Raw genomic sequence first — 15,184 nt, 5'->3', positions numbered from 1 at the left:
TTATTGTGTTTTACGTATTATGATGTTCAATGTTGGACCATAGCTTACGTATGAACTGTACTGAAAACAAATTCCACCAGCCTGGCTGTGTGGTCATTAAAAAATCTAATCTAATTTAATCATAGGCGGTAGCCACACTGTGTCTGTTCATTTCAATTCAATTTCACTGATGCTCCGTCAGATTTTCCTCCATTTTGATTGACAGAAAGTTCAATCCAATTTAACTGTCCGTTGGTGGGACAGAAGCAGAAGCTTTCGTGCGGATTTTCCGCATTGCAAACTATACACACAGGTCCGGGTGCGAATTATTCGCATTCCCACGTTCATTTTCCATCTGCGGAAAAACAGTGAGCAGAGACCACAATGGAGTCAAGCAGTAGTAGTAGCAGTGATGACGACCTGCTCCTCATTCTGCTGAGAAAACAAACGAGAAAGAGGAAAAGAAGGTTCCGGGTTCACCCAATTTTAGAGAGGCGCACAGAACATGGCGAGTTTCATCAGCTGGTCCAGGAGCTGCGCCTGTATCACGGTCGCTTCAGGCAGTATTTCAGAATGGGAGTTGAGCAATTTGAGGCTCTGTTGGGGATGATAGCCCCTCACATAATGAGGAAACACACAAACTACTGCAAACCTATCGACCCTGAACAACGACTGGCAGTGTGTTTGAGGTGAGCATTTTCATGTAATTTATTTTGTTTACCGTCTTTTGCTTTAAAAAAATCACGATATACGAGGGATCAGTGTTTGTAAACAAACGAGGAAACTGGGGGGGACGTTCACGCTAGGAAGGCTATAGATAGCCTGTAACGTTACAGTAGGCTATGAACACAAATTGAATCATCACCATGCCAAACAGCAGCGCAGCTCCATACTACAATGTGACGTCAGTTGTAAATAAAGGATTTCATTGGTCAAACGTATCTTGCCGCATCCGAAAATCCGCCGAAGTCAAAGTCCGTCCGGAAAAATAAACCCCCGCACGAATGTTCCGCCTCGGTGTGCAAGGTTCAATTGCAACTCATTAAAACATTTTGTTGCAAATCTCCGTGCCGAATATTCGAGCGAAAATCCGCACCGGTGTGAAACGGCCTTTATTCTGGGAATTCAGCAGTGAACGTAGAGACAACAGTACAACCAAAACAAGGATCACGTATAACAGCTCCAGTGCTGCTGTGTACCTGTGAAGGCATTCATGAAGGTGGACAGGGAGCGGTTGAGCATCTTGAAGAAGGGGTCTCGACAGGGGAACTTCTCCGAGCCGCATAGCACCGTGTGCTCCAGGATGTGGGGGACCCCCGTGCTGTCCATGGGGGTCGTCCGGAACTGGACGCTGCAACGAGCACAGGAAGCATCAACATTAGTTCACCACTGATCTCAACGAGCACAGGAAGCATCAACATTAGTTCACCACTGATCTCAACGAGCACAGGAAGCATCAACATTAGTTCACCACTGATCTCAACGAGCACAGGAAGCATCAACATTAGTTCACCACTGATCTCAACGAGCACAGGAAGCATCAACATTAGATCACCACTGATCTCAACGAGCACAGGAAGCATCAACATTAGTTCACCACTGATCTCAACGAGCACAGGAAGCATCAACATTAGTTCACCACTGATCTCAACGAGCACAGGAAGCATCAACATTAGTTCACCACTGATCTCAACGAGCACAGGAAGCATCAACATTAGATCACCACTGATCTCAACGAGCACAGGAAGCATCAACATTAGATCACCACTGATCTCAACGAGCACAGGAAGCATCAACATTAGTTCACCACTGATCTTCAACGAGCACAGGAAGCATCAACATTAGTTCACCACTGATCTCAACGAGCACAGGAAGCATCAACATTAGTTCACCACTGATCTCAACGAGCACAGGAAGCATCAACATTAGTTCACCACTGATCTTCAACGAGCACAGGAACCATCAACATTAGTTCACCACTGATCTCAACGAGCACAGGAAGCATCAACATTAGTTCACCACTGATCTCAACGAGCACAGGAAGCATCAACATTAGTTCACCACTGATCTTCAACGAGCACAGGAACCATCAACATTAGTTCACCACTGATCTCAACGAGCACAGGAAGCATCAACATTAGATCACCACTGATCTTCAACGAGCACAGGAACCATCAACATTAGTTCACCACTGATCTCAACGAGCACAGGAAGCATCAACATTAGTTCACCACTGATCTCAACGAGCACAGGAAGCATCAACATTAGTTCACCACTGATCTCAACGAGCACAGGAAGCATCAACATTAGATCACCACTGATCTCAACGAGCACAGGAAGCATCAACATTAGATCACCACTGATCTCAACGAGCACAGGAAGCATCAACATTAGTTCACCACTGATCTTCAACGAGCACAGGAAGCATCAACATTAGTTCACCACTGATCTCAACGAGCACAGGAAGCATCAACATTAGTTCACCACTGATCTTCAACGAGCACAGGAACCATCAACATTAGTTCACCACTGATCTCAACGAGCACAGGAAGCATCAACATTAGTTCACCACTGATCTCAACGAGCACAGGAAGCATCAACATTAGTTCACCACTGATCTTCAACGAGCACAGGAACCATCAACATTAGTTCACCACTGATCTTCAACGAGCACAGGAAGCATCAACATTAGTTCACCACTGATCTCAACGAGCACAGGAAGCATCAACATTAGTTCACCACTGATCTCAACGAGCACAGGAAGCATCAACATTAGTTCACCACTGATCTCAACGAGCACAGGAAGCATCAACATTAGTTCACCACTGATCTCAACGAGCACAGGAAGCATCAACATTAGATCACCACTGATCTCAACGAGCACAGGAAGCATCAACATTAGATCACTACTGATCTTCAACGAGCACAGGAAGCATCAACATTAGATCACCACTGATCTTCAACGAGCACAGGAAGCATCAACATTAGTTCACCACTGATCTTCAACAAGCACAGGAAGCATCAACATTAGTTCACCACTGATCTTCAACGAGCACAGGAAGCATCAACATTAGTTCACCACTGATCTCAACGAGCACAGGAACCATCAACATTAGTTCACCACTGATCTCAACGAGCACAGGAAGCATCAACATTAGTTCACCACTGATCTCAACGAGCACAGGAACCATCAACATTAGTTCACCACTGATCTCAACGAGCACAGGAACCATCAACATTAGTTCACCACTGATCTCAACGAGCACAGGAAGCATCAACATTAGTTCACCACTGATCTTCAACGAGCACAGGAAGCATCAACATTAGTTCACCACTGATCTCACGTAGACCCACACTCCGTCTCCAACTAACACAGGTCTGTTAGGTCTGAAAGTGTGGTGGAATAATGAGGTGTTTTAGAGAGAGAGAGACACGCAACAGAATTGATAAAAACAGCGGCTCTGCAACGAGACGTATATAACCAAAACAAAACATACGCTTTATAGGCAAAGGAAGGCAGAGAGAAACAGAGAGAGGAGGGGCGATGACTTGACTTGGAGCCTACAGGGCTGCCTGACTGCATCAGCAAGGTCAACCTCATGCAGTGGGTGAAAGTTTGTTTTGACCTCCATGTGCTGTGGAGCAGAGGGTGAAGAAATCTCCTCCTATGTGTGTGCGTCTCCATTTCTGCATGTGTGAGATGTCTTATGACTAATAACTCATAGCGTTAATTATGTGTATGCAAATATAGCTTATTGATTAGCAAATGCCAATGGAACTTATATTTTTCTCCAACAATGCCCCAAAGCATAGTTTGCTTTATCATCTATTTGACTCTAAATGGGACCATACTTTACTAAATGAACATCATGCTGTGTTGAAGAAGACTTGAAACTAGTGATTGAAACCATAAACTCATTAGGAAAATGTTTACTGAGGTCATAAATCAAGTGAGAAGTAGAGTCATTTTCCCATTGACTTATTTTCATGGAATTGTCAGTCCAGTCATAGTGGAGTCACCCCCTGCTGGCCATTAAAAAGACATGTTTCAAGTGTCTGTGGTGGTAAAAAAAAAATCTCAAATTCTGCTCAGTTCAAATCTATTGTCGCACACACACACAGATACGCAACACATCTGGACCGAATCTAGTGTCCCACACTAGGGATGCAGCGGTTTCCGGTTTGAAGGTATACCTCGGTTTCAAAAAGTCACGGTATCAAAACCACTAAGTTTTGCCGTCATACCTTCCCCACGGTATCAGCTGTTTCCCCCTGAGAGAGAAAGTGCCCAGACAGAGTGCAGTAACGCGGCCCCTCCCCCCAGCTGCCCAGTCTCAGCAATCAGTGTAGCTGTGATCGTCAAGAAGTCATCAAGTCAATCGTTTACTCCCGTGCGTAGCCTATTGTAATTCAACGTGATAATGGCTGCTGAAGGAGAATCCCCAGAACGTTCCCCTGGGCGGTGGGCCGCGGCCCCGTCGAAAAAGACAAACTCCGCGGTGTGTGGGAATATTTTTGTTAAAAGCAGGGATGGCCAGGGATAGAGGGGGAAATACCTCAAACATGAATCAGCACATCTGCAGGAACAACACCCGTCCTTCCTTATTTGCCAAATTCAAGGTACGTTAAACGTCTTGCGTCATCATACATCGTGTCGGACATAAACCATTTCCACCGGCAGGAGGATGAACGTAAAATAAACACTGTCATAGGTAGGCTAACGTTATCAATAACATAACATGGCTAATTAGCACTCAACTGTCTTTGGTCTAACTAACGATAACGTTACTTGACTGAGCGAACGTCTTATGACGGCCGGCGTATTGCACTGAAGAGAAGTAACAACAGTCATTAAATAAGAGGCAGAGGTGTGTGTGTGTGTGTGTGTGTGTGTGACGCACAGAGAGGCAGAAGTGTGTGTGTGTGTGTTTACATTATGTCTGCTTGGATCCATTATAAGCTAGCAATGCGCTACACTATTTCTCCTGTGCTTACAGCACATGCATCCAGCTGCTACTTTCTTCCAAAATATCTGGATCTCTAATATTTGCCCTACAATACTTTTGGATACAAATAAAAGTGTGTGTGTGTGTGTGTGTGTGTGTGTGTGTGTGTGTGTGTGTGTGTGTGTGTGTGTGTGTGTGTGTGCACATTAACATTGAAACATTTATGTCCAGTGTCCAATCCGATTTGACAAAAGATAAGCATGTGTGTTTTAGTTTTACATACGTTAATTAGATGAAATAAATAGTTCAATAACAAAAAAAAAATGTAGGCTATTTTTTTGTTGCCAGATTTCACAATAACACATAAAGGTCCGCGATACCGTGATACCGTGAAACCGTGGTATTTTTGTCCAAGGTTATCATACCGTCAAAAACTCATACCGCTGCATCTCTATCCCACACACACATCTGGACCGACCTGAACAGGTTGTTGGAGTCATCTCTAGCAGCATGCAGGTACTGAGCTCCGGTCTTATCGTGGGTCAGCTTGACAGCTGTGAGAAACAGGTCCGGCACCGCTGCAACCTGGGCAGGAAAATGATACAGAAATACCAGCTGGAATTCACTTTTCTTTGGCGAGCAGTAAGAGAAGGGAAGACGGGTATTTTCATTTAGGGTCATTTCATTTCTAAAACCAAAGCTATTCATAGGGAGCACAAAATGTCAGCACAATGGAAGTTTCAACCCTAAACAGAATACAACACTGACATTTCACCAGGAGATACTGTAGGAGAATTAGAAGACAAAAAGCTATAGTATTGTTTAATAAATGTATTACACAGTTCATTAATGTTGTCATTTCACTTTATAAACCACAAATCATGCTACTCTGTCTGCTTTTAAAGCTGCATTCGGCGATGTTTTTGTGTTAGAATAAGTGTTAAATGGCTCTATATTCTGACGGCAATCACGGAAATAGAGTGTTTGGTCAGTGACTTGAAACCCCTCAAAAATACATCTTTTAATGAACCAGCAGCAGCGTCGGGGGAACAAAACAAACACATTTTTATTTTATTTCAGCTCCCAAAGAACATGCGATGACGTTGATTACCAAATATATTGGCGAGGATTTTGGTAATCGACGTGATCGCGACTAGTCGACTAATCGTGGCAGCCCTACTGACCAAACAGTGATTGCTGTCAGAATATAGAGCCATTTAACACTTAATTTTTAACACAAAAACATCACTGAATGCAGCTTTTGAGATAAAGGGATTAACACAAGAAATCTACATTTAGGCAGTTCACTTGTCCCAATTTCCCCCCGGGGATCATTAAAGTCTTTCTGATTCTGATTCTGATTCTGATTCACACACATTTTCATGCCAGTAAAAAGTGACAGTGATATGTTCAGTTCTCACAGTCTTTCCCAACAGTTGATATGTATTGATTTGGAATTAATAGTAAATAATGAGTTTTTAATGATTGTTTTGTAAGATTTTCCTAGTAGTTTATGTGCTTGGTTTGCTAATGTGACAATAGTCTCTCCCCAGACTCAAATATTACGTTGAATCGCTGTGCTCTGCATACCACATAAATGAGTCTGTGCCACTTCACAGACACAGATGTAGTTTGAGGGCGGGTCTAGGGGGGTTGAAATTGACTGAGTGACAGGTCGTAGCACCAATGAGAGAGGAGCTTTCAGTTCGTCGATAGAATGCAAACGGCGAACTTCTAGCAGTGCACGGTGCAAAATATTGTCTATCACTCGCATGATGTAACGTTTCAATGCGGGCCTATGTTATGTAGTTACTAGGGATGTCACAATATATCGTCCCACAAATATATCGCGATATCAAAACGTGACAATATGTATTGTTGAGATGAAATCTCATATCGTGAGAAAAAGGACCTGAACATGGTGGCACTGATCTGCATCTGATTGCATGCTCGCTCTCCTTTTCATTGCTTCGTTTGAACAGACGAGGGACGTTACAGGCACACGGAGGATGAAAATGGTGAAATTACTCAAATTAGCATGGAGGATGCCGCCTCAACTTACAAATCGATCGCAAAAAGATATTGTTAAAATATCGTATTGTTATCGTGAACCCAATATCGTGTATCGTATCGTATCGTGAACTGAGTGTATCGTGACACCCCTAGTAGTTACAGTATGTGGAGAGCAGCGAATCAACGTTATATTGATTCTTTTAAGAGCGATGCTGCAGGAGGCAGGCTTCCTGAGGCAGCCAGGTGGGCGGTCTCAGGGTGGGCGGGCCTCCCTGACCGCAAAGTCGTTACTGATTGGTGAAGAGTGAATCCACCGCTTGCCAATCACTGGCCAAGATTCCGTTTACAGTTTGGAGTGGGCAGTGTCCCAGACCCAGAGAGAGATCAGTAACGTAGTGTATCAGCGCAAGAACTCTCATGGGTCTGGCGTTGAGACTACTAATGTGACAATGGCCACCAACAGCCCCTACACATGACATAGTGTAGAGTAGACTCTGGGAGTCGCTGCTGCCCATTCATTTTGTATTGGATAGGTCACTCATCGCCTGTTGCAAAACAAGCTGCGATACCTTGTGGCGGATGATGGCGACGGGAGGAGGGGACAATTTGAAATCAACCAATTCAAGACGGAAAGACAGCAAGACAGCCAATCAAGCTGCAGCACCAAGAAACCAGTGGTGCTTAGGGGACGTAAGCGAGAACGATACACCTGACATGCTGCGTAGAAATGAATGCAAATGAAAGCTAGCGTTACCTCTTTGACAGTAAAGCCATGGATCCTCTGGCCAGGCTGGTACAGCAGAGCTCCCTCTGCTGCCGAGCTGCTCCTCAGCCTCCATGCCTGCTGCGGTCTGTTTAAACTGGGAGGATAGAAGAATAAGGAAGCGTTGTTCTAAACGTTAATGCTAATAACATAAAGCCTAGTACTGAATTGAACTGCTATAACCTTGAGTTAACGTTGACCAGTTTTAATGCTTGGTGGTTACATGTTGCATCAGTTTACGCCACAGTAAGAATAAACCAGTGATTGTCAACCTTTCTAAAACCAAGGATTTCCCTAATTTTGTCTCTTAGACCCAAATCTGATGATAATGTTTCATTATGATTTTGTCCACACTGTCTGTATTGTAGTCAGGTAGAGAGATAACAGACTGTCTGTATTGTAGTTAGGTAGAGAGATAACAGACTGTCTGTATTGTAGTTAGGTAGAGAGATAACAGACTGTCTGTATTGTAGTTAGGTAGAGAGATAACAGACTGTCTGTATTGTAGTTAGGTAGATAGATAACATACTGTCTGTATTGTAGTTAGGTAGAGAGATAACAGACTGTCTGTATTGTAGTTAGGTAGAGAGATAACAGACTGTCTGTATTGTAGTTAGGTAGAGAGATAACAGACTGTCTGTATTGTAGTTAGGTAGAGAGATAACAGACTGTCTGTATTGTAGTTAGGTAGAGAGATAACAGACTGTCTGTATTGTAGTTAGGTAGATAGATAACATACTGTCTGTATTGTAGTTAGGTAGAGAGATAACAGACTGTCTGTATTGTAGTTAGGTAGAGAGATAACAGACTGTCTGTATTGTAGTTAGGTAGAGAGATAACAGACTGTCTGTATTGTAGTTAGGTAGATAGATAACAGACTGTCTGTATTGTAGTCAGGTAGAGAGATAACAGACTGTCTGTATTGTAGTTAGGTAGAGAGATAACAGACTGTCTGTATTGTAGTCAGGTGGAGAGATAACAGACTGTCTGTATAGTAGTTAGGTAGAGAGATAACAGACTGTCTGTATTGTAGTTAGGTAGAGAGACAACAGACTGTCTGTATTGTAGTTAGGTAGAGAGATAACAGACTGTCTGTATTGTAGTTAGGTAGAGAGACAACAGACTGTCTGTATTGTAGTTAGGTAGATAGATAACAGACTGTCTGTATTGTAGTCAGGTAGAGAGATAACAGACTGTCTGTAGTTAGGTAGAGAGATAACAGACTGTCTGTATTGTAGTTAGGTAGAGAGATAACAGACTGTCTGTATTGTAGTTAGGTAGAGAGATAACAGACTGTCTGTATTGTAGTTAGGTAGAGAGATAACAGACTGCCTGTATTGTAGTTAGGTAGAGAGACTACTGTAACTACTGTAACAATCAGTTTGTCTCTTAATTTGACCAGTTAGCTTAGCATCATGCTGACTTACCTTACATATCGAAGTTTCTGGAGAACTGTCCTCGCTTGCCGAAACATGTTTTGTCACTGGCTCAGTTTCACAAGTATGACTCCTACTGTTTCCCTATAGAATCGCACTAATTGTTATCACATTATTGTCAATAATTGCGCATTATTTGCCTGGGCATCCCGTGCTCTGTGCGGCTCTGCCCTCTCCTGTCATGCACAGTGTGCTCTAGTTTGCTAACAGTTGACACATCGGGTCGGTAGTGCGCGTGAAAGAGGCGCAGCACCTGCGCAGACCGCAGATCTCGCAGTAATGTCACTCGTGGTTTACACCACTCTGTCGAGTTGGAGATCTACCAATGCAACGTGAGCGATCCTTGGCGCTCGTGAGTCCACCTTGTACCCATGCTTGTACCTCGTAACGTCCTTGTTTTCGGTTGGTCGAGCCGGCAGGAACAGCAGATATGATTGGCTACACGTAAAATCACTAAGGTTACCAAACCATGACTGGTACTGGTAGAGGGAGCGAAGGCACAGACAGCATTTCACCATTCTATCTATCTATCTATCTATCTATCTATCTATCTATCTATCTATCTATCTATCTATCTATCTATCTATCTATCTATCTATCTATCTACCATTGTTGTTGTTGGTGGTGTTGTTGTTGTTGTTGTTGTTGTTGTTGTTATTATTTCTACTACTACCACTACTACTACCTTTTTTGTTGTATTTCCGTGGTAAACGTGAATCAATTTCCATCTGTTATTTCTAATTTTTAAGAGTGATTTATTATCTCTACCAGCAGATGGCGCTATAATACAAGTTTTAGTGCCTTTCTCTAATATTGAATTGCACACTGCTTTAGCATTTTTGTCCAAGTCTCTCTTGTCTGAAGGCTTAACAATCCATCTTCAACCTTCCTCATCCTCATCATCCCCATTTCCCCTTCATGAATTAAGAGTAACCTACAGTATTTCATAAATGAAAAATAGATCAGTAACAGATCTCTGTTGTTCTGTGTTGTCTGTTAATCTTAGTTTAGTGGTAAGATTAAGGTTGAGGTAAGGGTTAAGATAGATGTTGTCTGTGGCAACACAGAACAACAGACAAGACCCATAACCGATGTCTGTTGTTCAGTGTTGTCTATCATGGCAAAGAAACACGTCACGTTTGTTGTCAAACCAATAGCCTAAAGCTTTTTGAAAATGAATTTATTTACTATCAGCAAACTTAGTGAATTGATGCATTCTGTCCGAGTAGAACAGAACTGCATTAAAATTGAAACACCAAGCGGGATAGTTTAACATCATCATTTACGTTTAGGATTACGATTAGAATCAGGATTAGATTCGGTTAGTTTTCAATTTAGGGACATGTGGACATGAATGTAAACAATGGCAGGTCCTCACAAGTATAGCTCTTGAGCAAGGCACTAATGTGTGTAAAAATGTGGATCTGTGGCAGTGAGAAGCAGAGAGAAGAAGAAGAAGAAAAATAAATATCCATGCTCTGTGAACTTTCCCCAGTTCTGTTATGTGCTCTCTCAGGGTCTGATGTTCCCAAGGGTCCTATATGTTCCCAAGGTTCTATACAGTATGTTCTCCAGCTCTATATAAAAACATAATGGGAACCTGAAAAAGATGTTCCCCGGAGAGAAACGAGAAAAAGCATGAAAAGCTGTTGTGGTTTCCTATGGCATCAAATCATTGAATGACTCCAGTGTGTTTCTGTGAAAATGCCTCCAAAAACAGAGGAGGCCCACAGAAGAAGGTTAAATGACTAAATGGAAATATCGAGTTTCAGGAATTTCCTCAAAACAAGAAACAAACATCCAGAAATAATCCAGGTCACTTGTTTCAAGGCAATATCGAAAATCATCGAAAATGAGAAAATCATCGATCAGGTGAATCGGGTGAAATTATATTTCACCTCACCTCAGATTTCTTTCACTTATCCAATTAAAAATACACATGTTTTTGAACAGCGGAATGGAAGATCAAGTCCCCTGTGAGTCGATTGCATATCGCTTCCCCCCTGCTTTGATCGAGGTTGTGTGTGATAACGAAGCCGCTATAGCTGCATGGCAGACTGGAGTGTGGCAGGCAGCATGCTGCTCTGTCAAAACCTCCTCACCAACGACTCCTATTTATGCTGTTGGAGAATCTGCCACATGCTGTGAGTGGAAATACAGGAGCTGACCGTGGCTGCTTCAAAACACATTCATGAAATAAAGAAAGAAACGTCAGTGAGTCTAGTATTTCTGTCAATACTGGCAGATGGTGCTGGGTCGTTGATACCCTGATGGAAATTCAGTAGCCTATACTATTCCTGTAATGCTCCTATTATTATTCCCATGTGTCTGTGGCACTCAACAGTATAGGCTTATAGTGACTGTATTATACTTCATGGTATTATTATGTTTGATTATCTTCTATATTATCCCTGTTATTTCCTTTTTGTGATATCTGTACGGTATGCTAAAATGCATTACAGTATAAATAATAATATTAAACTCGAGCTGAACCCAAAAATGACTTTTATTTTCTTTTAGTTCAAATACCTGGGTATGCAGTGCACCTATTTAATAATGTATGCACGAAAAAATCACAAAAATCTAATTTCTACAGTTTTCTGACGTCACCTAGTGCTATCAAATTTATACCCCATTTCAACCAATCATATCACGACATGCAGCTGTCAATCAAATTCATTCATTTCAGGATAATTTTCTCTTCCAAATTAAGTAGAAAATGGCGCCTAGTGCCTATCATCTGGCAGAATTCCTATCCCATAAACTAACTACTAACTTGGCCAATTGTATGAAACATGAACAAAAAACAAAAACTATAATCTCTAAGAATGCAAAGAAATGTAACTGGCTCGTTAAAACACGCATTCCAGGAATATTATTTACATTTATAACGATAATGGTGCGCGCCTCCGAGAGCGTGGCTGTCAGGGGTCGCCCCTCGGAGATTCCAGGCGGGCGGGCAGCACCCATGCATCGGACTGTCCGCTCGTTCCACACAGAAGTAGCTGGCTGCTAGCCTGGGTTAACCCATCCCCCACGTGACCTGCTCTCAGACCTGTTCTCAGTCACTATGGTCTGGTGCCCCGCCTGTGCTAATCGATTTCCTGCGGTTGTTGGGCCCCCCCCGATAGACCGCTGCATTACGCAACCATCATCCAATCAGCTTGGTGCACAGAGCACATGCGCAGTGCAACAGATGGCGTCATCACTCTGCGACCTTTGTTGTTAGCGCTCGAGCTAACTATACACCTTAATTCACTAGGCTACTGCTAGCCACCACAACCACAAGGAGCGCGATGGCTACTACCAATGTGAACGATTTTTGCAGGTTGTGTAAGAGAAACCTTCGTTCTAAAGGCAAGATGGGCAGCTGCAAACCACTCGAGAAGGGGGTATTTCTACGCCTGGAAAGGGTTGGTGTGAAACTACACCAACAGGATAGCAAATCATGTCGGATTTGCCAGAGTCTGACTGAGGTATGTACTTGTAACCTAATGTACTAGCGCTGCACGATTAATCTACACTTCCCCCGTGCACTCCCGCAAATAAATAATGTTATGCGCAGCCAGTTTATCAGATAATTTCGCCGTAAAATGTGTCCAGGTGATGAGAAGCCCCAGCTTGTACAAGCTGTCCTTTGTATGGTCGTTGCCCGTCCGCTCAGACCCGATTTCGATATAGCGTTTGGTGATCTTTTGATCAACAGACCTCATAACGGGGATCTATACTGTTACGTGTGTCTACCAACATCACTAAAAGATCATAAATGTAACGCTGTTTTAATCGATGGCTACGTTGCTAGCTAGCTAGCCGCAGACCAGCTATGAACCCCAGTTTGGATGATCGCTGCCCGTCCACTAAAACGCGATTTCGATATAGCGTGAGGTGATATTTTGATCAACAGACCTCATAACGGGGATCTATACTGTTACATGTGTCTACTGTACTGACGTCCTCTCTGTTTATTCTTTCAGGTATTAATTCAATACCCTTCTCAGTCAGCTGCTGCCAACCTGATGAGGAAACAGGCGTGCTTGTTATGCTGGACACTGAATGCAAGAGCCTAGCCAGTCTGCAGACTTCATCCTCCGGTGCTGTTCGCCTCAGGACTTGAAGGCCTAACGTTGTACCATGGACTGTATACATTCTGTGCTAATAATGCTAGCATGCTAACATCCTTTTCACACACACACACTGAATATACCGAAATGCTAGATTTGATCATGGACTTAACGCTAATGTTAATCAAAAACGGCCGCAGTCATAACGGTAAGGTGTGTTTGACCTAATTGAAATATTAACGTTAATGCCCTCACATTTCAGCGTGGTTACAGATAAACCTATTTAACGCTAGCTAGCTACAGTAGATTTTTGGAGGCGTTAATGTGAATGTCATGACCTAGTGAGTGTAGTATTATACTGTATATTATACATAATCCAGATGTAACCTAGCTATAGCTAGACGTTAAGAGGTTAGTGTGAATGCGACTGAGACCTGACATTACTGGCTTGATATCATATTCCAGATGCAACCTAGCTAGATGAGCTCCACACTGCTGTATGAGTAGGCTACAAATGTATCAAGCCTTGATATCATATTCCAGATCCAACCTAGCTAGCTAGATGTTAAGAGGTAGGAATATACCGAAATGCTGTATATTATACATAATCCAGATCATATTCCAGATGCAACCTAGCTAGATGTTAAGCCATTAATAATGACATCAGGTGACAAGCTGAAATGTCAATTCTTATAGCAAATCTAGGTAAATTTCAGACTTTAACGTAGTGTCTTGTCTGAAGTGAATACAAGTGACCTATATTTTTCAATCCTGTCTTTGAATAAAAGTTGTACATTGTGTTATACTTGAAAACCATGTCTTTGATCCCTTATTTGTGTTCACAATTACAACAAATCTGTATGGTTTATCTGTTGGCATTAAACCGTGGTAATTCCTTGGGTGATATTCCATATTTGTCATTAAACCTAGCTGTTCACATCTGCATTTTCTACGTGAGATATCACAAGTAGCCTACTTTTATTAAAAAACAAAATAAAATGCAAAGAGAGGTTTCCTTCTCTAACTATTGGTGCGTTCACAAAATATTTACACAATGAGATTTTTTTATAAATAATCATCAATAACGTGGATAATGATGACATCTGCAGCTGCTGGACGAGAGACAGAAGAAACTACAACCGAAGATTGGAGCAGAGGACATGACTACAGAGAAACTTAACCGACCAGCACTCTGCTTCAATCAATGAATGCTTATAAATAAACCATACACATGAGAATTACCGTTAACGTTACAGCATTTAATAACATAAATATGGTGATATCTGGTGGTCTGAAATTACTCTCTCTAGGGTAACTGGCTCCTATTGTATCTTATTATTGTAACGTTTGAATCAGCGTTTCATAACTAATAGCCTAATCATAATCACAATGCTATGAAGACATTAGCTGATCACCACAGAGCAGCACAGACAAGTTTATCAGATAATTTCGCCGTAAAATGTGTCCAGGTGATCAGCTCTGAAGCCCCGGTTTGTATGATCCGCTAAAATCCGATTTCGATATAGGTGTTATTTTGATCAACAGACCTAGCATCACATCATCATCACTTGAATTTCCTCAACGTAGTTGCATAGCCATATAGCTAGTAGCTAGCTCGGGAGCTATGCTTTAGAGAGGCCAAATGCTAACGGCTAGGTAGTGCTAAGCCGCTGCAGCTGTTACACGTCATTGACAAAAACGCACTCTCTGATTAGCCGATCACGGCAGGACTGATGTTGGCAGTCACGCCGTCACTCATTGGCTGCGGGTGGCTGCGGGTCTGCGTGGGTCTTTCAATCGCCCCAGCAATAGATTTGAATGGCCCGTTCGCTAGACCCTAGTGACTGGGAACTGAGAGAGCAGGTCACGTGGGGGCTGGGTTTACCTAGGCTAGCTGGCTGCCTGGTACTCCGCGGATCCCACTCACGTAGCACGACAACACGCTGAATCCCACCCGATTTGGGGGTGGAACACGCCATGATTGGC

The 15,184-nt window shown here is 42.7% G+C and overlaps 1 protein-coding gene across 1 annotated transcript in view; it reads right to left on the bottom strand.

The window, feature by feature from the left end:
* pitrm1 (pitrilysin metallopeptidase 1) overlaps nucleotides 1-9,325 on the bottom strand; it is a 49,234-nt gene extending 39,909 nt beyond the window's left edge. The window contains exons 1-4 of the mRNA XM_083653489.1: nucleotides 9,129-9,325; nucleotides 7,693-7,798; nucleotides 5,404-5,510; nucleotides 1,179-1,330 (exon numbers count right to left, since the gene is read on the bottom strand). Of these exons, the coding sequence (XP_083509615.1) occupies nucleotides 1,179-1,330; nucleotides 5,404-5,510; nucleotides 7,693-7,798; nucleotides 9,129-9,175 (412 nt within the window). The 5' untranslated portion in view covers nucleotides 9,176-9,325. The remainder of the gene's footprint in view (nucleotides 1-1,178; nucleotides 1,331-5,403; nucleotides 5,511-7,692; nucleotides 7,799-9,128) is intronic.
* Nucleotides 9,326-15,184: the final 5,859 nt, after the last annotated feature.

Source organism: Poromitra crassiceps, assembly GCF_964638095.1.
Source record: "Poromitra crassiceps genome assembly, chromosome: 17".
Lineage (NCBI taxonomy): Eukaryota > Metazoa > Chordata > Actinopteri > Beryciformes > Melamphaidae > Poromitra > Poromitra crassiceps.
Note: the sequence above shows the minus strand (reverse complement) of the source record. Positions and strands in the feature narration are given on the sequence as shown.